Genomic DNA, 23,292 nt, shown 5'->3' with positions numbered 1-23,292 from the left:
CTCAGGGGCACTTCCACAGGCCTCTTGCTCTTCCAGATGGCACCTCCTTCTGTTCTCCTAAAGAGCATCTTCTTTTTTCACTGGTCTGCCCTTGAGTTCCGTCAAACCCACTGGTCAGCACAGCTGGTCATATGTACTAAACTGCTCATCTTCTTTCCTTAGCTGTCCCTGTTCCCCAGAATGAGACTGGGTGGGCTGTTCATTTGCCCCCTAAGTCAACACAGCTTGGTGCTACTTGGGTGGGCATGGAAGTGCAATTTGTGGGCCCATAGAGTGAGCAGTGGGCTGGCAGCCAGGGCCAGGTGGTGGGGCCTCTCCATTGACCTGGGTGGTGGGACCCCAGGCAGGGCCTAGGGACAAGGAGGAGGCCTCAGTGAAGGGCTTGGAGGGTCTCAGAACTTGAGTTTGGGAATGAAGGGGTCTGAGGGCTTTGAGGCTGATTTAGATTGAAAGATAAGAGAGAGAGACACAGAGAGATGGAGGCAGAGGAGGGGGGGGGAGAGAGAGAGAGAGAATAAGAAAGAGAAGACAGGCACCCTCCCTCCCTCATTACCTACCCTAGGGAAAAAGCAGGAAAACCAACACATTTAGCGCCATTAACTCTTAAGGCCTCCTCATTTCCTTCAGTATAAAAGCAGGTCATTGGTCCCGGAGGCTGTACCTGGGTCTTGTTAATGGTGCAGATGTGCAAACAGGACAGGGGTGGGGAGCACGTGTCTAGGTGGCCATAGGATTCTTAAAAATCTGCTACTGGAGGAAAAACGAAAACTCTGTCCTCCCAGCTGAACAAAATCCGAGACCCGGAAGGTGCGCAGAGGTATCCGGTTCTGAAAGCCCCGCGCCCCAGGCCCGCATTGGGGGTTGCCATGGTCCCCCAAGTTGCCGGCTAGTTCCACAGCGCCAGCGCAGTAGCGCTCCAACCTCGGGGTCTTTCTGCAGCCCTGGCACACACAACAGAAGGGCTTCCTTGAGGTTATGAAGAGGATGTCTGCTATCACCCACGGAGGACTCACGCGGACAGTGGACGATGGGCTTCACAGCTGGCCGCTCAGGTCAGGGCGAGAGGAGGAGTGTGGTGGGCTAACTCGGGGAGAAAGGGTGCCGCGGAGCCTCCGCCGGAAGTATGGGGGGGGAGCCTCGGGAGGGGAATGTGTATGGGTGGAGGCCCTGTCGTTGTTCCCACAGCCAAGGGCTGCCTAGGTCCTAGGAGTTCCCAGAGACAACTCGAGCGGCTGATGTCCTAGGTCACCTGTCCTGGGTCTTACGGGGGTTTCCTGCGTGCCCACTCCCACTCTGGTTCAATGGAATATCCAGGAGATACAGGGCAGTTGTTTACAGTGCGTTTGCTGACCGAGAAATAATGTATCATTGCTCCGTATTTGCGGGCTGGCTCCCGGGAGGGCCTATCCACCATCTCAGAAGCCAAGACAGGGTCCGTGGAGCCAGGGGCCCCGGGGTGCCACCGGATCGGGCCTCCCTCCCTCTTGGGCGCTGTGGGGGGCGGGTGTGTGTGGCGGCGGGGGGAAAGTGGCACAACAGGAAAGCCTCGCCAGAAGGCCCTTCCCAGGCGGCTTCCTCGCCATAAAAAGCCAGACTCCAGCCGAGGTCCTGACCCCTTCCAAATATACATTCCCTTGCCCGGGGCCCGCCACTCCAGCCTAGGCCTCGGGCTGGGCGGTTTCCTCACAAGCTGGCCCGTGCCCAGCGCTTCGTCTCAGAGTGGCAGGAGTCTGGGAAGCCCCAATTTCAGTTGTCTCCCCAGTTCACCAATCCGTGTGTTCTCGCGTTTAGGTCTTAGGCTTGTGAGCACCCGGCTCCGCGTGCGCACTGGCGCCTTAGCTAGGCGAGGGCTGAGGCTTGGAGGGTTTCCTTCTTAAGGACAGTTCTCCATCACCTCCTCAGCCCCCGCTGGTGCTCGATTGTTCGGGAGATTGAGGCTGCACACCCCTCCCCCCGCTCCCCGACACGTGCGCGGGGCTAGCCTCCCAGGTGTGGGCGGAGGGAGCGCGGCCGGCGCTTGCGCACGCGCGCGGCGCGGGTCGGTCCCGCGGTCTGCCACACCAACACCCCAGCACACTGTGTCCTGGCGGAAGCTTGGAGGTCCTGAGTTAGAGCCTCGCCCGAACTTGCTGGGCTAGTGAGCGGGGTACGCGGGCCATCCTAGGCCTCAGCACCTGTCGTCGGGCCCTTAGGCACCTTACATGCTGGGTGTGCACAGAGGCGAGCACCTCGGTCCCGAATTTAGAGATCAAAAGGGGCAGCTGAGACGGGGCGTCCGCTGTGTGATCCCTGACCCTGGAGGAAGGGAGGGATCTGGGGAGTAGGCGGCGGGGCCGGGGTCAGGTCGCGGTCGTTGGCCTCCCAGCAGAGAGACACTGGCCGAGGAAATGGGTGAGGGTGGGGTGGGGCCGTGTCGTCGTTCGTAACGGAGGCCTTGGAAACGTCTTTGGGGACATAGCGCACTCGGGGACCGAGCCAGACGGGGGCGAGGGTGAGCCCAAGGAGGCCTGCGGGAAGCATCGCAGCTAGGGCCTAAGGGGAGGCAATGGCGGCCACACGGGCTCGGGAAAGCGAAGTGGCTAGAGCCCCAGTGACGAGTAATAATCCTGATGGCACAGTCCCTGAAAATGTGCTCGACGCTCCCGGGGTGTGCGTGCGACAGGGAATGTGGCTGCGAGGTCGCTGGGAGCCCTGGACTGGGGCCTAGTTGGAGCAAGGCAGCAGCGCCCCCTATGCCTCCCGGAAGAAATCCTATCCAGACCCTGTGAGCTCGAAAAAGACGCCGTGGATGGTGGGAAACCCCCGATTGCGGAGGGTGGACCAGCTCCCAGAGCAGCTTTGTGTCCCAGTTGCCGTTTGTGAAACTTCTCGACACCTCCAGTTATTAAAATCAACGATTTTTAGAGAGGTGTAGGTGGCAATGTTGGGACATGTTGAACTATTTGTAAGATACGTACATAAGCGCGTGCACGATCTTTTTGTAAAACCGGGGTGGGAGCGCTCTCCGCACCCCCTTCCAGCGTACCGTACGTAGATCGATCGCGCAAACCTGCAAGCACAGGTTGTGAAAAATAGATGACGTATGGGCTTGGATTTATTGGGATCCAGGTTACAACTGAGAGTTCCCGGTTGAATTTCCAAATACAAACACGGTGTCTGGGATGCTTTGAGGCTTTTTCTTGGGGTTTAGAAAGTCCTTTGTAAACAGTGCGTTTAAGGTTAATTTGAGGTGAAAATTTAAAGAGTTGCTTCCAGCTTCCAGCTTTAAGAACACGGGGAAAGTCTCATGCCAGCAGTCGACCATCCAGCGAGCAGGGGTTCTATGGAATCTTGGTGTTGGTAAGGCGACTAAAGACCAAGAGGAAGCCTGAAGCAGTTTTGCATGGTTTACTGCCGCACAACGGTAGACCTGAAATCGAGTTTCCTGAGGAGTCATCTTGGCGGGGAACTTTATCTCCCCTAGCATTTCAACACTTCCCTGCTCTGCAGGCCTTTATCCCCAAACAGCTGTAGGGGTGTGTCAGTTTTATGCGGAGCCTAGCTCCCTCCTAATTCCTTAAAGACAAAGGGCAGCAGACACCTCCCAAGACAGAGGCAGGCAGGCAGGTCCGGTTGAAAGTGAGGTGTTTGGGTGGCCCAGGTATCTATGCACCTTGGTGTTCATTAGGGGCATAAATGTGGTGTTTGGCGCCTTTGGTGTTGTGTTTGAATATACTGAAAGTTTGACTTTCTTAGATTTTACTTAAAAAAAAAAAAGGTGGAAGCTATTTTATCATACTTGAATAGCGAGGGCTGGCTCACCAGGAAAAGGGGAGGTAAATAAGTTCAGTGAAACTGAGTTGAGATTTAAGATGGAAGACACTGTTTAATAAAAAGAACTGTCCTGAAGGTATGTCTGAGTGAAATTCACAGCACAGAAAGAACATAAATACCTAAGCAAATATATTCTCTTTTTCACCCTTTTTAAGTTTTTATTTTTTATTTTTTATTTTGAGAGAGAGAGCACACCAGTGAAGGAGGGTCAGAGAGAGAGAGAGAGAGAAGGAGACAGAGAATTCCAAGCAGGCTCTGCACTGCCAACACAGAGCCCAACGTGGCACTTGAACCCACACACGGTGAGATCATGACCTGAGCCGAAAAGCCTGACACTTAACCGACTGAGCCACCCAGAAGCCCCTTTTTCACCTTTTAAACAGGAGACCAGGAAGCCAAAGGAGCCAACCCCTTCCCCCCAGTTGAGGGTTCAGAAATAGAAAGAAGGTTGCAACCAAACATACTCTTGTGTCTTTCAAAAACTGATGCTTTGGGTCATCATGAGAAAAATAATATAACATTATAACTCCACTACAGTTCCATTAAGCCCCTGCCTAGAATCCCTCCTGATCCTTACTAAGGAGCTTATTATGGTTTTGGGCTAACAGCCTCAAAACACTGAATTACATGGGGCCACTGCAAAGCCTGAAGGACCCTTGAATGGCCTCTACGCCTGGGTGTGGGATGAGGTGAAGGTTCATGGGGTCAGAGGAGGAGAGGGGGTGCCTATCCATCAAGGTCAAGGCTAAGGGGAATGTGTGTGTGATTTGTGAGGTTTATGAGACTATGTGTGTGGCCGTGTGTTTGTGATAGCAGGTTTGTGAGTTGTGTTTTCAAGTGTTTGTGAGACTATTGTGTGTCAGTGTGTGAGATGGCAGGTTGTAGGTGTGTATTTGTATTTGTGTTCATGGGAATGTTTGGATGTGTGACAATGTGTGTGACTGTGTATTTGTGAGTGTGTATGTGTGCCCACCAGCCATTTCGGTCCTGGAGCCCAGCCTTCCAGGACCATCTGTTTCCCATTAGCAGCATCCCGATTGGGAGAAGGCCTGTCCTGGGGCAGCTTCTGAGAACCGGGTGGGCCAGCTCAAGCTGCCCCAGTTCTGCTCCATCGAAGCCGAGGCTGCCCCTGGCCAGCATGCTCTTGCAGCAACTCAGGCAGCCACACAAAGAGCCCTCTTTCCTGCCGCCAGCCGTTGGAGCCTGGGTCCTCCCCCAGATCATAAACCTGCCGGTGAAGACATTCAGAAATAGTTCACCGGCATTCACACAAGCATGTGCAAAGGCTGGAATTCCATTTGCTGTAAAGTTTTATTTTATTTTCCTTGGAGGGGGAGTGAGGGGGGAAAAGAAGAGTCCTGACCCAGTTTATTCTAGGGCAAAATATTGTATTTCATGCAGAAGTATACACCTGTACACAAATCTTTGCTTGCTGCTTGTGGGTTATATACATTTATGTGTCCACCTGCCTTAACCTGCCTTAATCCACTGTACACAGCTCAGGAGAACATACCTGCGGTGAAAGCCAGGCCACCTAAATGATGCACTCAATAAAAGTGGATCCAGTGATCTGAGGCCCAAGTTAAACCTCTTTATTATAATTTTTAATTAACATTGATGTAGTTCAAGTGCACAATGTCTGGCATATATTAGTTACTTAATATAAATTGGGTGAATGACTACATCAAAATTAGATTTAAAAAGTGATCTGGTACTGAGAAGTGGTTGGAAATAAGTATTGTGTGAAAGATTCTAGACCACAAGGAAAGGCATGGGTTCAGAGACCTCTGGGTAAATCAGGGGCTTTGGCCTGGAATGTTCCAACAATATTTACTTACCTTCACGTTGCTTCTTCTAGCCCCCCTCTATTTCTTAAGACTTCTTTTGAGATGGTGGAAGCCCCGTGGGTTCTAATTATAGTCAGCAGAGAGACCTGAGGGGGTGTGAATGCCTCCTTTCTTCAGGAACTGGGTTTCCAGATCGGCTGGATAGAGTGGCTTATTGTCACCAGAAGGAAAGAAATGTCCCAGGCAGAGCCTTAGGAGAACACTCCAGAGAGGCCAGGCTCAGGCCCAGCAGGGGTCTACCTGCAGGGGCTCTCTCCAAAGGGAGGGAGGCTTAAAGGAAGCTATTTCACTCCAAGGCAAGAATTTGGGTGTTTTTGTTTGGGGGTCCTTATAGCCGCTCTTATACTTCAGGAAAAGCATTGACGACTCTGTTAATGCTAGTTCATAGAAAGGACATTTTTAATAAAAGAGAAAAACAATTTGAAAGCCCCACAATTTCAGGTGTCTAATGACATAATTTCAAGTATAGTGAACTTGTGATTAAAACATCTTGTTGATTTCACAAAACCCTTCAGAAGAGGCCTCGACAAATGGAAATTGGGCCGAACCCCGGAGTGGCACGTCCCGGCTGCTACAAACCTCAGCCGTCCCACATCCTAACGGCAGGAATAAGGCGCAGTGGCAAGGAGGGTCGCACGGAACGGGCCGGATTCTCCCGCCCCTCCCAGGATCACACCTGCGGCCCCGCACCCGCCGATTCCAAGCAGGGACCGTAGGCCGGCAGGGGCGGCTCGGGGCTCCGCGGTCGCGCTCACGCGTTGGGGTTGTTTCTCATGAGCTCCACGTCGGCGTCCACCATCTCCCTCACCAGCTCCTGGGACCCGAGACACAGGGGGTGGGCGGTGAAGGAGAAGTTTCTGCCACACTCTCCCGGTGACACCTCCACCCCCTGTGGCGCGCGCGGAGCGGCCTCGGCAACCCTCCCTCCACCCTACCCGCCTCCACCCTGCCCCCTCCTCTCCTTCCAAGCCTGGGACACCTCGGGCGCCCGGCGGGGCCCGAACGCTGCTGCTCCGGACACCTCGCTGCTTCGCCGGGCCGGCCACCCCTCCCGCCGGGCCCGAACCAGCCCAGCCCCGCAGCGAGCGGGCCAGCGGATTCTGCCGTAAAAAAAGGCACTTACATCAAAAGCGACCCGGGGTTTCCAGCTCAGCTTCTGTTTCGCTTTGGTGCAATCTCCTTGCAGAAAGTCCTGCGGGGGGAGGGAAAGATAAAGCAGACGTGGGTCGGGGGCGGCGGCGGCGGCGTTCTTCCCGCTGCTGTCGGCGGGCAGCTCAGGATGCACACGGCTCCCCGCTTCCCTCCTTTTGGTCCCCGTCAGGCACGCTCAGTCGCGGTTCCCGGAGCCGTAAATCTTGGGAAGGTCGCGTTTAAGAATGCGCTGCACAGATCAGTGCGGACCGTGACAGCGGTTCCGTCCCCAGCTCACGCAGCCACCTCCTCCTGTCCACCCCTCCCCTCCGCGGCGTCCCATTGACGCTAAATGACTTAAAACACACACACACACACACACACACACACACACACACACCCCAACATGAAGTTGTCAGGGACGCTACTGTGAGAACTGTTTCGAATTACCGCACTTCTCAGGCAAGTAGAGGAGTAAATGAGCAGACGCCTCCTCCCCGCCCCCGCGCTCCGCGGCAGCTTTCCTCTCCGCTGCAGGGCGGACGGCCGTGAGCCCTTCGCGGGCGCGCTCCGACTCTCCCCGGAGGCTCCGGGGCTCCGGGGCGCCGGGTCCGCAGCGTGCTGGCGCGCGGCGCTGGGGGACCTGGGACTCCGCGGCGGGGGGCTGGGTAATCCCCGGTCCGCAGAGCTGTTCTTTCCGGGCGGTGGCCTCGAGCTTTCCTGACCCACGGTAAAGACGGGCGGCTCACTGCCCTCCAGCACACCCGCGTGCACATAAAACGAAACTGAAGTTTCACGAAGCAATCCTCGCCCTCACTGTCCGGGGGCACGACATACCGTATTTTCTCTTCTGTTCTGTTCTGTCCCATTCCTTAGAAAATAATGATCTCAAGCCACTTCACCTCACGACCCACTAATACGTTGCAACCAGCTGTCTGAAAATACAGCTCCGAAGAGCCAGCACCCTGCAGCTTCTTCAGCTCCACCGCACTCCTTCCCTAACTGCTCTGATGGAAGATCAAGTTGATTTTGAAACGACCCTCCAGCTCCTGTACACGAAGCTGACATCTACTTGATCCTTGCGTTTCTCATCCCATCTGACAGGGCCTTATCAAAATATCTATCTATCTATCATCTATCTACAACGCCAAAGACTCAGATTGGGTCGGCCCTGCTCAGCTTTACCAGTTCAGACATGGAACTGCTTTAGGAGAGTTTCCATCCACTTAAGAGACTTCCTTAGAAGGAAACTGTCTAATAGAAAACTATAGGGAGATGTATAAATCCTGTACCTCAGCCCTCACTCACCCATTTCTTATTATAGATTTCTGAAGACTGATTCGTAAGAACATTGAGATGAGAATTTCAAGAGGATTTGAAAAAAAAAAAGGGAGGGAGGGAGGGAGAGGGAGGAAAGAAAGAAAGAAAGAAAGAAAGAAAGAAAGAGGAAAGAGACGTACTTTGAAACAGACCATTTTGGGGGGGTGAAATAAACATTTAGCTTTGCCTAAATACATGTACAAATGAATTCATCAAACAGTACACAAGATGAGTCCTTAAGACAAAAGAATGTGAAGGTGGTATGACAAAGAGCTGTACTTTAAACAGGATACACACCCCATTGAGAAACTATTTTAGTTACACACAATATTAAAGAACAACCTAAAACCAGTTACATCAGGTGAAAGTAACCGACAATGAAGCGGCAGCTTGAAAGCCTGCCCCACTGATTTTCTTCAGATTCCCTGAAAGGTAGCACGTGTGGGGAGTTTGTTAGAGATTCATGATCAGAAAGGCCACAAAGGGCTGGGCAGAATTGGTGCCCACCTTCACTGAGACTTCCATACTGAAGGGTGTCTGGATGCTACTTCTGAATGAGCGTGCAATAGTCCTGCCTTATCCTCAGTGTCACTTTCCATGGCTTCAGTTACCTGCCTTCAACTGAGTCTGGAGCAGGCAAACAGAAGGTCAGCAGTAGCCTACCCCTATGCCTACGTCATGCACCTCACTGCCTCTCATCACTAGGTATGTTATCATTTCACATCATCACAAGTAGAAGGGTAAGTACAGTACAGTAGGGTATTTCGAGAGAGTGATACCACATTCACATAACTTTTATTACGGGATATTGTTATAATTGTTCTGTTTTCTTATTAGTTATCATTGTTTATCCCTTAGTGTGCCCAATTTATAAATTAAACTTTATGATAGGTGTGTATGTGTAGGAAGAAACATAGTATACATAGAGTTCAGTAATATTGACAGTTCTAAGCATCCACTGGAGGTGGGGCTTGGAATGGACCCACCTTGAATAAGGGCGGCAGCGCCCTGTACTGTATGCTTGAAATAGTTCTCTAACAGAGTACATTCAACAACGCTCATTCTCCATCATCCATCATTACTTTTTAGGCTTGAATAAATCAAACTCCCAAAGGCGTTTGCATTTCACAATACAGTGAAGTACTGATTTCCTCTCCAGAGTGTTAAATAATAATAAAACAAGTTATTTCTGCTGGCCCTAACAGTCCACATACAGATTCTTCAGGAAAAGTAGGATACAAAAATTAATAACTGGCAATTTAACACTGCATGGAGTGCTGGAAATATAAGTGGAAAAACAAATTAATTTATTTCTCTTTCCTTTCCCTAAATAAACTTGTATATATTTCCACAATACTTCTCTATTTTACTATAAAAGTCACACAAAGATATTCATTCTTTTTCCCTAGAGAGCTGTGAAATGTGGCGTCATGAAGCAACACAGCCTCCCTCAATTCTATAGCAGTTACATAGCTTGAAGAAACATGGTTATTGTTTAATCACATAACACTTGCTGTAAATCAACCAGCATTGCATAGGATGCAATTCATGGCTCTGAACTTATAGTTAGCAAAACCCTAAAACCCATTTTGGCTTCAAATGATCTCAGTAGGCTTGGGAAAGGGAGCTTTGTATTGTAATTATGTTTCCTGTATTTTTATACAAGTAGCTCATAATATAAAAACAACTAGCGAACTACAATTAAGGAAAAAGAAAAATGGTTTTCAAAAGCTCAGCAACAGACATTGCTACCATACACTGTAAAAGTATTTCATTGAAACCAGAGACGCACCCAGTTAAACTTCCCAATTTAGTTTTGAGCCCAGCTCCTACATTCCAGTCTAGCAGCTTACTTTAACCTTCTGCCAAGGCTCTGTCTCCCTGAAATTTAATTAGACCAAGAGACCTAGTGAAGGAAGAGGATGAGGTTCCATCAAAACAAAGCAGCAGCTCTCTATGCCAGCTGCTACTGAGCTAACATCTAGACTAGTCCTTGTGCTTTTGCCCCTGTCAACTTTTAGGGAAAGATTAGGGACATCCTAGCTTGTTCACTTCTCTTGAAGGATTTTCTTACTTCTTTCTATTGTGTCCCTTTAGGGAAAATATATAGTAAATGGTTTAGGCTGCAGGGTTTGGGGCATAAGGTGGACTTAAAGGGTGGGGTGGGGAAGTGTGGCCCAGGAGTATAGGTGGCTCTGGAATGACAGCAAGGACACAAAAATGCTTCTTTAAATAAGGCTTCCGCCACCGTGAAAAGAAATGGGATTGGGGAAGCTGGATTCTTACAAGAACATCAGGAACTAACTGCTCTTCTCACAGGACTACAGGGGCAATGCTGGGGTGGGGTGGAGAGGGGAAGGGGAGGGGAGGGAGAGGGAGGCAGATAAGGTCACACTACAGTTTCCCTTTACATTTGACAAATCCTCTCCTCTAGGGCGTGATCAGCTCCTAAGGAGGAGAGAGAAGAATGATTCATCTGTTTTGTCCTTTTCTTCTTTTTTGACAGTTCAGTTCCTTCTTTATTTATAGGCTTAAAGTCATAGTATGACAACAGGGGCAAGAGCTGATTAAGGAGATTTTATGTACACTTTCCAAAATGGACTTTCTGCACTGGGTGGTCTGGAGCTTTTCTGAGAGAGAGAGAGAGAGAGAGAGAGAGAGAGAATAAAGCTCTGGGAAAAATTTAAAGCATTTCTATGTGAATATGACATTTCCTGAACTCTGGCTTCTGGTGTCTTCACTGTTTCCATTGCTATTCCTTAGGTGAGCTATACAGTTTCAACATGTGATTTATTATTGTCAAATTCAATTAGGTTTAGCTGAGCATTTTACAGCAGCAAAACAGCATGAGCAAAGAGAAAACGTGCATGTCCAGATGCCCAGAGCCCCCTTAATTTTTCTCGGACTCCCTGCCTACCGTTGACTGGTCAGACCTTTAGGAGCTGTCCTCTGATGGCTCTGTCTAGGCATAAACCCTACAGGCCCAATGCCAATGGCCAGAGTTGGAAACAGCAGCCCAGTAGGAGGGCATGTTTTGCTGCAGCAATTTTTCAGGCTTTCCTGGCTTATGTTCTTGTTATAGTGAACTGATAAAGGGCCAGACCAAATCCTGGAAAAGTCATTAAGCCAGTTCCTGAGCCCACAGTAGTTAACATAAAATCCAGAAAAGGAGAGACCATGCTGTGCCATTATCTTCTACTCTAACTATAGTTCCCTTTCCTCAAATCTCCTGGGTGCCTTTTTATCTCAATCAAGATAACAACACATCTTTAAATCACACGGGTTAGTCTTCTTTCCTCCCTGCCCCCAATCTTTTTAAAATTTTGATCATCATTTAACACATTAAATGCCTTTGATACCCACCCTCTCTCCTGAAAATCACTGTGGGGAATGCTATTAAATAGATTGACAACATAGGATAACTTCTCAAAATTCATAGTGTAATTTTCTTTGTCTCCCTTTTTCTCTGTGGTTGTGTTGGGGAAATTTAAATATTTATTTCAAATCATGTGTTGGATACCATGTTTCCTCAACAGGTCTGCCTGTGAGGTTTGCAAAGGACAGCTGTTTAGGTGGAGAACCATTTTAAGAGTGTGAGCACTTTTGGCAGGATGTTGTTAAATTTCTAATGTGCATATTGAAAGAAATTGACTCTTGAGTGCTACAAATAAGGAGAAGATATATAGACAGGGGATGTTAATAAAGAAAACTAAGACTGGTGAAAGCCCTGGTTATATCTTCAAGAATTTAAAATACAGAGCTGTGAGTAACACTGGATATTCATTTCTTCTGTTTTTTTTTTTTTTTAAAGGCAAAATTGAGGAATAGCTTAGGTTCCAAGGGAATAAAAGAATGAAGCAAATTTGGTTCTTGATCTAACTTTATGCTAATGTGGAGTGAGCAGGAAAAGATTACTCTTGGGGAAATGCTTCTTTTTAGAGAAAAAGAAATGCTAAAACAAAACAAAATACCAAAAACCAAAACAACAACAAACTTCAGTAAAATGGAAAAAGCTTTAAAGTTGCCTAGAATATCCCAGTCAAGATTCAAGATGTGCAGCTGGGAGTCAGCAAGAATGGGGTGGGGGAATGAAGACTGAGATTTCCCCCAGAAAGTTTGCAATATAGTATGTCTCTTATTGGGCAATTTAAACTCTTCCATGCTCACAACTACATCATTTGATTGAAACCTTCCCAGAGACGGAGTGAATCTCAGAGCAGTAAGAAAGGCAGTGGCCTTAATAACGGAACGAACATTTCCCCCTCTCTTCCCTTTTACTGCCATATATCAGCACAAATTGAAGTTGAAGCAAGGCCCCTCCTTTAATGACAAGAGGTGATAAGAGACAAGAAGAAAACAGCAGGCCGTCTCGTCTGCTCAGGAAGCTGGACTCAGTGGGACTGTCCATCAGCAGGAGCTGACAGAATGCCGTCAGACCCCAAACAATGCTTGGGCTCAACCTCAGGGAAATTGAGTCAGTCAGCACCGGCTCTGATGAGCGAAGAACGTACTGACAGTGGAGATAAAGTGGCAAAGGGAGCAAAACTGAGTGAGCAGGCCCTGCATTGTGTCCCTGTCCTCAGTTACCCGGATGGAGGCTGCTGGGAGGCACTCGGCACAGGGTAACACATATATACCCCACACTGAATGCCCTGCAGAGCCCTCACATCATCACCACTGTCACCTCCACTGGTGGCCTTGCATGTGAGCCTGGTTAGTTATGATCCAGGATGTGCTGTACTGACCCCTTGGATGGTGCCTGAGGGGGTCTCCAGGATCCTGTGACCCCTCAGTGATCCCATTAGCCTAGGTTGGGGACCACTTATTTTCAATTGGTAGCATTTATCATTTGGAACCAGGAGCTATTAAGAGCTACTAAACAAAGGGAAGGAAATACCTCTGTGTGTGTATGGCTTAGACACTACTGAAAAATCTATTTAGCATGGTAGAGCTTTCATGGACAGTGAATGAGAACACTGTATTCCTTATGCTCCCACTTGTAAATAAAGCCTAAGGTGGTAAAAGAAAGTATTCACTTTATTAAGGGAGAACCCAATTAATGGCACTTATAGTGCAGCCTACATATAGATGCATCTTTTTAAAAAAATTTTTTTAATGTTTATTTATTTTTGAGACAGAGAGAGACAGAGCATGAATGGGGGAGGGTCAGAGAGGGAGGGAGACACAGAATCTGAAACAGGCTCCAGGCTCTGAGCTGTCAAGCACAGAGCCTGATGCAGGGCTCGAACTCATGGACCGCGAGATCATGACGTGAGCTGAAGTCGAACGCTTAACCAACTGAGCCACCCAGGCTCCCCTAGATGCTTCTTTTTAACATGTGTTCTAAAAACATGGTTAGCACAGAAAGAGAAATGTAGTGGGGCACCTAGGTGGCTCAGTCGGTTGAATGTCCGACTTTGGCTCAGGTCATGATCTTGCGGTTAGTGAGTTCGAGCCCTGAATCGGGCTCTGTGCTGACAGCTTGGAGCCTGGAGCCTGCTTCAGATTCTGTCTCCCTCTCTTTCTGCTCCTCCCCTGCTCACACTCTGTCTCTGTCTCTCAAAAATAAATAAACAAAAAAATTTAAAAGAAAAGAAAGAAATGTAGTTAGACAAAAAGCACTCTATAAGACACACTGACAACACAATCATGCAGGAGACATACAGGACTTAACCACACTAATTTTCTTTTAAATAGGTTTTTAAAAATATTGTGGAGAAAGCCCCTTCAGGCAGACATACTTGAGACGTGTAGAGACGAGGGCAGTGGTCCATTATCCTGCATGGAAGGGACATACAGAGCCATACAATGCATGCTATGCTAAGGCCCAGCTTCTCCCCTCATTTGAAGGGGCAGAGGAGCAGGGTGCCCTTACAGCAGGGTCCCAAGAGCTGTCCAGCCATCTGCAGCATCCAGCCCTGAGGGCCTTCAGGGCCTGTCCTGTTCAGACAGGCTGTGAGTGAGCTAGCTGAGCAAAGGAAAACATCTTTCAGAAGCTGTGCTTTGTAGCTTTGGGGGAACTGTCTGTTCATAGGTTGGTGTTAATAGGTTGCTTTAAATAAAATAAGCAATAGGATTTGGGGAATAGGATGTAGGCTTGCATCATACACATTTATGAGGTACTAATGTCTTTCTGTACCTATTCTACATCTACATTGTAATCATAGAGTTAATTTTTGTTGTTGTTTTTAGCTTTATTTCTTGATCCCTGGTGCTTACAGGAGTATCAAGCTAGGGAAAGCTAGATTAAGTACTGTAACTGGAGCCCTCTTGGTTCTGATTTCTTCACTGATCTTCACTCCAAACAGTTGATATGGGGGGCTGACTCACAGTTGTGATGCAGAGCCAGTTAATGAAAGGGAGATAAGATTGTTAGTGACCTCAGCATTCCAGGCTTCAAAGCCAGCACCATCTTCGATGGAAATTACTGGTTACTGTTAATAACTGGATCTAGGGTGTAAAGATTTACCCATGCTGGTAGGAGGTGACACAAACCCTGAGGAAAGGAGATAAAGCACCTTTAAGTGGACCGATTAAAGATTGTTGTGACCTAATTGGCAAGTGGCACTCTGGAGCACAAGAAGCAGGCTGCCTTTCTTTTGCCACTTAGTACTTTTCAACCTCAAAGTACTTTACATACATCGGCTAATTAAATCTCCAGGCAATCACATTCAAAATGCAACTCAAGAGATTGTGTATCTGTTTCAGGTGCCCATTTCCTAGGGATGAAAGCACTGTACAAAGTATCCATGAGAGTTAAAGCCCAACTCTGTTGTGCAGCTTATCTTCAGCATGCATGTGGTGGGGAGCCACCTTGTCACCAGGGAAGGTACCTTCTCACTTGGGGGAGGCTGACTTGGGTCACAGGAGACCCCTAATAGCAACAGGCAAAGGTGATTTTCCTTAAGCTTGTCCTTTGCAGTTTGTTAGGAAATACACACCACCCCTTAGAAAAGGTTCTGCCCTCCTTTTGAATATTAGTACTAAAAAATATTGTAAGTGATATGAATGCCTCCATAATATAGATGGGATATTTTTTTCCTTTGGGATTTTTCTCATTTTATATAGTACCATAGGTCACTCAAATTCAAGAAACTCACTTCAGTAGTCCTTCTTTCCTTCCCTCCTTTCAGTCCATCCATCCGTCTGTCGGTCCATCCATTCATCCATCCATCCGACCATCCATCCTCCTCCCAACCAAAATAAAAATTATATGACAGGGTCATTCAAATGTATACCCCCACATTCCTTCAATCATTCATGCCCTCAGTAACTTAAGAAACTCTAGGATTAACCAGGCAGCTGACTAAGTCCAAATTCTTGTTTTACGGTTGTTTCTCTAAGGACTTTTATATTTGAGGAAAAATTAAGACAAGTATGATGGCATTTGTTAGTAAGGTTTTTGAGAGGTATGGAGAAAAGAGCATTAAGACAAATATTTAGGTTTTTTATGATTTTATCTATCCATTATTTGGTTTCCTATTACCATGGTTAATAGAGAGTTTACCTGGCTTCTGAGTATCTATATCACATGTTACCTGGCATTCTTTCTTTTATATTTTTATAAGAGGAATAGAATCCTATACCTCTACGTATCTATAGAGATATTTAAACAAATAACTTGATTAATGTCACAAAGCCATCTAGTAGTAGGGTTTTGGACTAGAAGTCAGGATTTCTGATACTTAGTCCAGCACTCACAATGCTCAGTGGTACAAACCCTCCCTAAAAAGTACTATAAGCAATATACTTTATGCTGCACTAATTTGAGTGGCACAAAGGTCTCTAAATAATAAAGACTGTAACAACAGATAGAAATATGGAACATACTCCAGTGATGAATGAAAGAAATGGACAGAGAAGAGTAGATACAGTATGATTCAATGTGTATGAAGTTCTAGTACTGGCAATCTAATTGATGGTGATAGAAATTAGATTGGTGGTTACAGGGGAAAAAGATCAACAGGGAAGGTGCACGAAGAAACTTTTGGGTGATGTTCTTTACATTGATAGGAGTGTAGCATACATGAGTGTATGCATTTGTCAAAGTGGACCCAAATATATAGTTAAGATCTGTGCCTTTCATTGTGTATAACTTCGATCTCAATAACAAAAGATTCTTAGACACCACCACCAATACAGAGACATCACTGGAGAGACTTGGCTTTGTATCATGGCTCAACCACTTAGCTGTGTGGGGGGCAAGTTTCTCAGTATTTCTAAGCCTCAGGTTTTAAATCTGTAAAATGGGGAAAACATCACCTATCTTGCAGGGCTGCTGTGAGAATTCAAGATTACACATAGAAAGTAGCTAGCACTATTTCCAATTCATTTTACACTGTTAAGGCTAGCTGGTGTTGCTCTTATCACTGAAGTATAGGGAAAGCTATCCTGTTAATTTCTTATAGTTAATATCACAGATGAAAATGTAATCTTTTAACTGGATTGTATTATAGTTTTTCTTTCATGCTTGTATGTTACTTTAACCTTGCACTTAACCTTTACTACTATTTTTAAATCGTCATTTTGTTTGAATCACTGTAACCAGAGTACACAGGATTTTGTATTCTACTTTCCCCCAATTATTGTAAACATTTCATAATGCTCTTGATCCTTTGCTGCCAAATGTTTATAGTTTTAGATGCTGGAGAAGTAGCCGTGGACAAGACAAGGCCATGTTCATGAGCTTATGTTCCAGCTGGGAGAGACAGTCAAGAGGACAGGAGATGTGAATAAGACCATGTCAACTACTGAGAGGGTTTGGCAAAGACAGAAGAGGGAGCAAGCTTGATAAAGAGTGGGAAGGCTGGGTGGGGAAGGCCTTCCTAAAGAAGTGACATATGATCCCAGATTTGAATCACAACAAAAAGTTAGTCACACGAAGTCCTGGGGTAGGAGGGTCTTTCAGGGACACCACAGGTATAAGGACCTTAGGGAGCAACACCGCTGGTCTGAGATGCAGAGAGAAGGCCACTGTGTCTGGGCAAAATGAACGAGGGTGATCAGAGCCCAAGACAAAGTTGGAGAAGTAAAAAAAGGTCAGATCAGGCCTGGCCTGCTGGGTAATCCCTATCACGGGGCCCAGGTCTCTCCCAGCAAAGCCGTGTCTTCACAAGACTTTACTCTCTAGTCACAGATTGTGTCGTAGACTATTTGCAGCTGGCCGGCCACAGTCATACAGCTGGTTAACTCAACTCGATATAGCTCACAAGTCTGATTTTCAGATGCCAATGCAATCTTTCAAAGTATGAATGGGACTGACTTTTAGCTAAATGTTTAAAAGGGTGGATGACATATTTTTGCCTGGCATCCTTCAGCCCCTTTGCCTCCTAAAAAAGCTGCCACTCTTTGATTTGTTTGTGCCACCCAACCTAGAACCATCTGGCCACTCTTGAAGGGATTCTGTCCGAGCTATTGCAGTTAAGTCAGGATTATGCTCAGCTGGCCCTGTGGGACATAGGGCCCAAGAAATGTCATGGGGCCAGCAGGCAGGAACCTGGCCTATGAGCTGGCACCTGCTGGGGTATGTGGTAGAAGGGCCACACCTCTTCTGGCCAAACAAGGACACACTCAACCTCCAGAGGGCTGCAGAGATGGCGCCCCACCCTTCACTTCCTCCTGTGTGAGCAGAATTCTGGCCGGAGTGAAACTCTAACTACAAATACTCCTTGTTGAGAGCTGCCTTCTTTTTCTCCACTAGTTTTTTTTTTTTAATTTTTAAATGTATTTATTTGTTTTTGAGAGAGAGAGAGACAGACTGTGAGAAGGGGAGGGGCAGAGAGAGAGAGAGAGAGAGGGAAACAGAATCCTAAGCAGGCTTCAGGCTCCAAGCTGTCAGTGCAGAGCCTGATGGGGGACTCGAACTCATGAACCGTGAGATCATGACCTGAGCCGAAGTCGAACACTTAACCGACTGAACCACCCAGGCACCCTTCCACTAGTTCTCAAGACAATGGGACACAGCACTGAAAGTTGCTTGAGTTAATTTTTTTTTTTTTTTTACCAAATTCTATGTCTGTAAAGGTTCACTCATCTACAGAGAAAGAACCTAGCTTTGCTTTAAAACGTATAGTCCTTCATCAGCCTACTACCCAAAACACGGAGTTTGGCTTGTGTTCTGAGTCCCTGGAGGCTTCCGGCACTGGGGGCACATGCTCCGTGGGATGTTTTCAGGCATCAGTGTGGGTGCTGTGCTGGACGGGAGCCTGGATCGGGGCTGTGGCAGGAAAGGAGAGCAGCCCAGATGCGGGGAGAGATAGTGAGAGTGAGAAGACTTGCTGAAGGACTGGATTTGGAGGAAAGAGGATTCACAGAGAACTCCTAGGATTTGGGCTTGAATGAGAACCTTTTCATTGCTTTCAAAGACACTGTATGAATTTACAAACACTACCAGCAAAGTATGAGTGTAACTTTTTATCACAAACTCATCGGCATTAGATTTTATCTCCTTTTCAAGGAAATCTCTCATTTTCATGATTATGAAACAGAGGCTCTTTGAAAAGATTACTTTTGTGAAATTACCTATGTTCTCTTATATCATTCCATGGAACATACTGTCTTATTTTGGATCTTGATTTGTTGCCAAAGCCTCTTAGCTGAGGAAGTCTGGTTAACTCAGAGAAAGGAGCTCAGTTTCCACAGGCCCCAGCTGTGTTCGTGTGAAAGGAAGGAGAGGGGAAGGCAGCTCACCTTCTTCCATGACCCTAGCTAATGGACAGCTTCAGCTGTGCCTTAGGACAAGCAAGGAAAGGGTTAAGCCAAACTGTGTACACTATGCCCTACCAACCCATCCCGCTTTTAATCTATGGCTTGTGGCAGGAGGAAGTCCGAGAGGTGGCCTTTCACATGACATCATAAAAGCCTGATTTATCGCCAGCCACCAAACATCTAGAAAATCATAACATCCTTTCAGGAAAATGCAGTGGAAAATAATCAGGTTGACTTTGATGAAAGCTTTGGTGGGGACTCCAAGTGTGACATTCTGCACAGTAACCCTTGGCAGGTGCTCTGTTTGTGCTTGGAGCGGCCTTCACCAACAAAGCCTGGAGTCCGAGTTGCTGGCTGCCCACAGCGGAGCATGGCTTTAATGTCCACAGATAAAACAAGAGTTTGGTTCACACTCTGCTAGCTTGCCTAAGATAACACTTGAGTGTATGTGAAAATGCTTTGGAAATAATAGCTCTATCTGGATGTGGGGAATTATTGATTATAGAAATATAAAGATCATACTCTTTTACATAATCCACCCCTACAGCAGCAATGCCCAACAGTAATAACTTCCTATACTGCTTCTGTTGATTTGCTCTTCTGTGCTTTCCTAGGACTATCTTTAGGACATGACTCTGCAGTTAGAACTTTTTCCTATGTAGTAGTTCCAAAGTAGTGCCCACTGTGGTATCGTTCTTAATAATTAAGGGGGATAAGAGATGACAGAGAAGACACACTCAAAAATGTCAGAGGAAATCAAGGGGTGAATTCCTCATGCCACAAGGAATCAGTCCCAGGATTATTTGCATCACTATGTTGTTTCTCTTGATCAGTAAGTTGATAAAACCACCAAACAGGAGCCTCAGTTTCTTTGCTATGCATGATGTACTCTGCAAATAAACACAGGAAAGAGGGACAAAAAAGACTAGAGTATTGGATGGTTCTAGAATTCTGGCCACATCAAGTCCACAAAAGCTCATTGGCATAGAAAGTAGGCCTATCTTTGCAGATTGACACCAACTCTGAAGGTCCTGGCATTCTTGAGTTGGGGGGAGAGGAGGGAGGTGTTCCAAAGATTGGGCCAGGACTGACAAAGGGCTAGTCAGGGTTGGAAGGCTGGCAAAATGAAGACTGGGATTCAGTTCTAAGTTATGTTCACTTTGTTTTACTGCTACACCTCAATTGTGTAGGGCAGAGACTTCACAGAATCAAAGGCTCAGGTAAGTAGACACAGCCCTGTGAAGGTTCCTAGAAGGTTGATGCTCAGTGGAGGGAAGAGCCCCCAGTTTGGAGGAGCTCAGGGTCTGGGTCCGAACACCATCAACCTCAGAATGGGTCTCCTACTGCCACATAAGGCAGCCCTAATCATTTCACTGTCAATTCCTTCTGAGTTTGATTTCTGAACTGGGAAAGCCTGCCCAAACCTGACCTTCCTGGGATTCTGTATGGGGAACTGGAATGATGGGGAGGGAGCAGAGCAGAGAGGTGAGGCCCAGCTCTGGCCCTCCACATGAGTTCCATAATAACTCAAGCTTTCCTCATCTGTAAATGGGCTGGAAGAATATTAAGGTCCCTTCTCTAAGCTACTGCTTGCCACTCTGCTAGGATTGTTGGTACCTGCACAAGCACTACGTGCCTTGCATCAGTGCCATATGGATCATGTATTGCATCTTCTTGCCTAATGACTGCTCATCATTTCATAGTGGCTGTGGCGCAGGAGCAATGGTTCTCAAGTTCTGCTCCAGCTAGGCCCTGGTTTGGCTTAGCCTCAGCACTGCCCTGTGACTTTTGCTCCTGGTAAGCTGAGCAGTGGGGGGAGCTGGTGACTTAGCACACAATCAGATGGCCGAGGCCTATGCTGGCCCTGGTCACCTCTGCCCACAGAGGCTGGGCCCACGCTTCCTGGGTGGGTCAGCCCATACTTCCTGGATGGCTCCATGGAGAGAGCACTAGTCAGGAGGCAGGTGACCTGAGGGTACAGGCGTGGTTTTGGTAGTGATGTGTTGCACGGGGCTCAGAGGGAACTATGGCTTCAAACATTCCCCATGAAAACATCCCTGAACATTTGGGGAGCTTTTCAAATAACCAGCCAGACTGAGTGCTTCAGCTGTCTTGTGGCTGTAAAGTGAATACTTGCAGTATCTTATTGCCCAGGGCTATGCATGTCACTGAGACACTTGCCTGATAAATAGTGGTGAAAGTGGGGGAACAAATCTACCACTGATGCAAATCCTAATCAAATGGCTTGGCCTACTGGAGACTGTTACTGGGTTAGGAAGCTTTTACTCAGGGGCCTTTTAAGAGAGGTTCCCTCTTCAGTGGGCTAATGAGCCACCCCCACGCCCCAGCTCTGACCATTCAGGACTTGGACATGAAGTGCTTCTGGCTGTCATTCACTCCAGAAGTCCATAGAGGCTCTGAGACCTATTACTAGTTTAGGGGTGGGGAAATTGGGAAATGCTTTGAGCTGGCAATAACAACACCTATTAAATGGGCCCCTTGCTTGAGCCATGTGCTAAGCACTTTACATACCTCCTACTGTTAAACTTTCTAACAGTCCTGTGTGCTCCATGAGGAAAGTGAGGCTCCGGTAAATGCCCACTGTCAGTTTGTGGTAGAGCCTGGATTCAAAACCAGGTTTCTGTGACCCCAGACCAGGTAATTAGCCCATTTATCTACACTCCCTTCCTTCTCCTTCTCTGTTTAGTATGTGGGCTGACAGTTGAGGTGTACAGTACACCAAGTCACACATTCCCATCAAGCAGCTCTTCTTAATGAGGATGAAGTGCCACCCTGGAGAACTTGTTGAAGACATAATAGAAGGGGAATATACTTTCACTTCACTAGAGGTCCAGAAACACTAAAACTGTTGGTTGGACTGCCTGCGTGGGTTGTACACTACAGCAGATTTAGGAGTGGAAACCTGAGTCAGAAAAAAAGGAAGCATTATCAGGAGACACCACACTGAAATAAGCACATGGCTCTTGATGTCAAAACAGCACCTTCTGAAAAACTTTGACACAGCCATGGATTGTAGAGCAAAAGCAAATTCATTGTTTTCCCTCAGCTGGAGGTGAAAGGTTTTATAGGGGGAACCTCAGATGAAGAAGTATTTTGTTTTGGTTCATATGATTAATGCAGTTTTCTAAGAAAAAACATCCATCGGCTCCTCAAGCTCCATCAGGAATGGTCATGATAATGGACTTTGCAGGTAGCTAAAACATAGACCAGTGGGCAACTGCCTGTGGAAGGATTCTTCCTCATCTGTACCCCGCTGACACTACCAGGCCATGAGACTCCCAGTGGACTTCCTCTGGCAGAACCAGGCTCTGGGGCGGAATCTTCTAGGAACTGTTGGCTTTCTAGGACCACAAGGAATACTAAGAGATGCCTGACATGGGAACTCTGTGAGTTTGGGAAAGTTCCAAATGGCCTTTCCTCAGTATCTGACCTCCGCGGAATACCCTTTTCTATGAAAAGACTTCAACTCACAGATTTCAAAAGAGTTGTCCAGTCTTATTTACGCCACTGCCATGACCATAACTAACAGAAATGCAACTCTTCCTCAGGGTGTATATCTTTTCAGGTTCAGGGTCTGGATAGTAAAGGAGATTACTGCTGGAGCGAGTCTGGAGAACACATGGTATCTAAAGACTTTATCCAAAGTGACTTAGTTCTGGAGTTTGGACAGTGAGAGTTCAGAAAGAAAGGGATGTCTCTATTTATCACCGTCATGGTGATAGTAGTGACAATGGTAATATTTATCACATAACAACAGCTGTGTCGTGCTTTACTATTAGGACCTCTTGACCTATTTTCTGTAAATGTAATGTAATGTAATCTTGGCAACATTCAGGCATTCTTGTGCTCAGTAGCCATAATTGCTGGTCTTTGAGATGATCAAGGTCCAGTGATGAAGACTAGTGAGCTCATGGCATTATCATATGACGCGTGCCACAGCAAAGAGTGAGCGACACAGCAGATGGGCAGAGAGGGAGGCCATGTGAGTGTAGGGAGTAGAGAGAGAGTTGAGACCTGAAGAGCAACAAGAAAGGGGAGGAGAATGAGCATTAATGGTGAGCCTGAAAAGTACCCTGTGTAAGTATGTCACCATGGCACCTGCACAAGTAAATGGGAGGACTCTCTCAACATTTTCCCTCTAGAAAAGGTGCTAGGGTGAGCTACTCTCACAGTGGGCCAGAGGAGGGGACTACAGCCCATCGGGGACCAAGGCCTTCAGAAACATTTTCAGAGCAAATGCTCCCTGAGCTGGGTCATGAAGAATAAGTGGGAGGGAGGATGGTAAAGGGCAAAGGTAAAGACAGTGTAGGTGTAGGATCAGGAGCTGAAAGGCACAAAGGTGTTACAGAATCTTCCAAGAGTTGCAGTTTGGTATGGCTGGGGGCAGGCTGGCATGGGATTCCCACCTTGTGTTGGGTATGGACCCCAGGCACACAGCAGTCAGGGCTCGTTT

The 23,292-nt window shown here is 47.2% G+C and overlaps 1 protein-coding gene across 1 annotated transcript in view; it reads right to left on the bottom strand.

The window, feature by feature from the left end:
* Positions 1 to 6,032: 6,032 nt before the first annotated feature.
* The window catches only part of GMDS (GDP-mannose 4,6-dehydratase), a 628,119-nt gene continuing 610,859 nt past the window's right edge, over positions 6,033 to 23,292 (bottom strand). The window contains exons 10-11 of the mRNA XM_049654927.1: positions 6,784 to 6,852; positions 6,033 to 6,474 (exon numbers count right to left, since the gene is read on the bottom strand). Of these exons, the coding sequence (XP_049510884.1) occupies positions 6,412 to 6,474; positions 6,784 to 6,852 (132 nt within the window). The 3' untranslated portion in view covers positions 6,033 to 6,411. The remainder of the gene's footprint in view (positions 6,475 to 6,783; positions 6,853 to 23,292) is intronic.

This window comes from Panthera uncia (genome assembly GCF_023721935.1).
Source record: "Panthera uncia isolate 11264 chromosome B2 unlocalized genomic scaffold, Puncia_PCG_1.0 HiC_scaffold_25, whole genome shotgun sequence".
NCBI lineage: Eukaryota > Metazoa > Chordata > Mammalia > Carnivora > Felidae > Panthera > Panthera uncia.
This window is presented reverse-complemented; position numbering and strand designations above follow the sequence as displayed.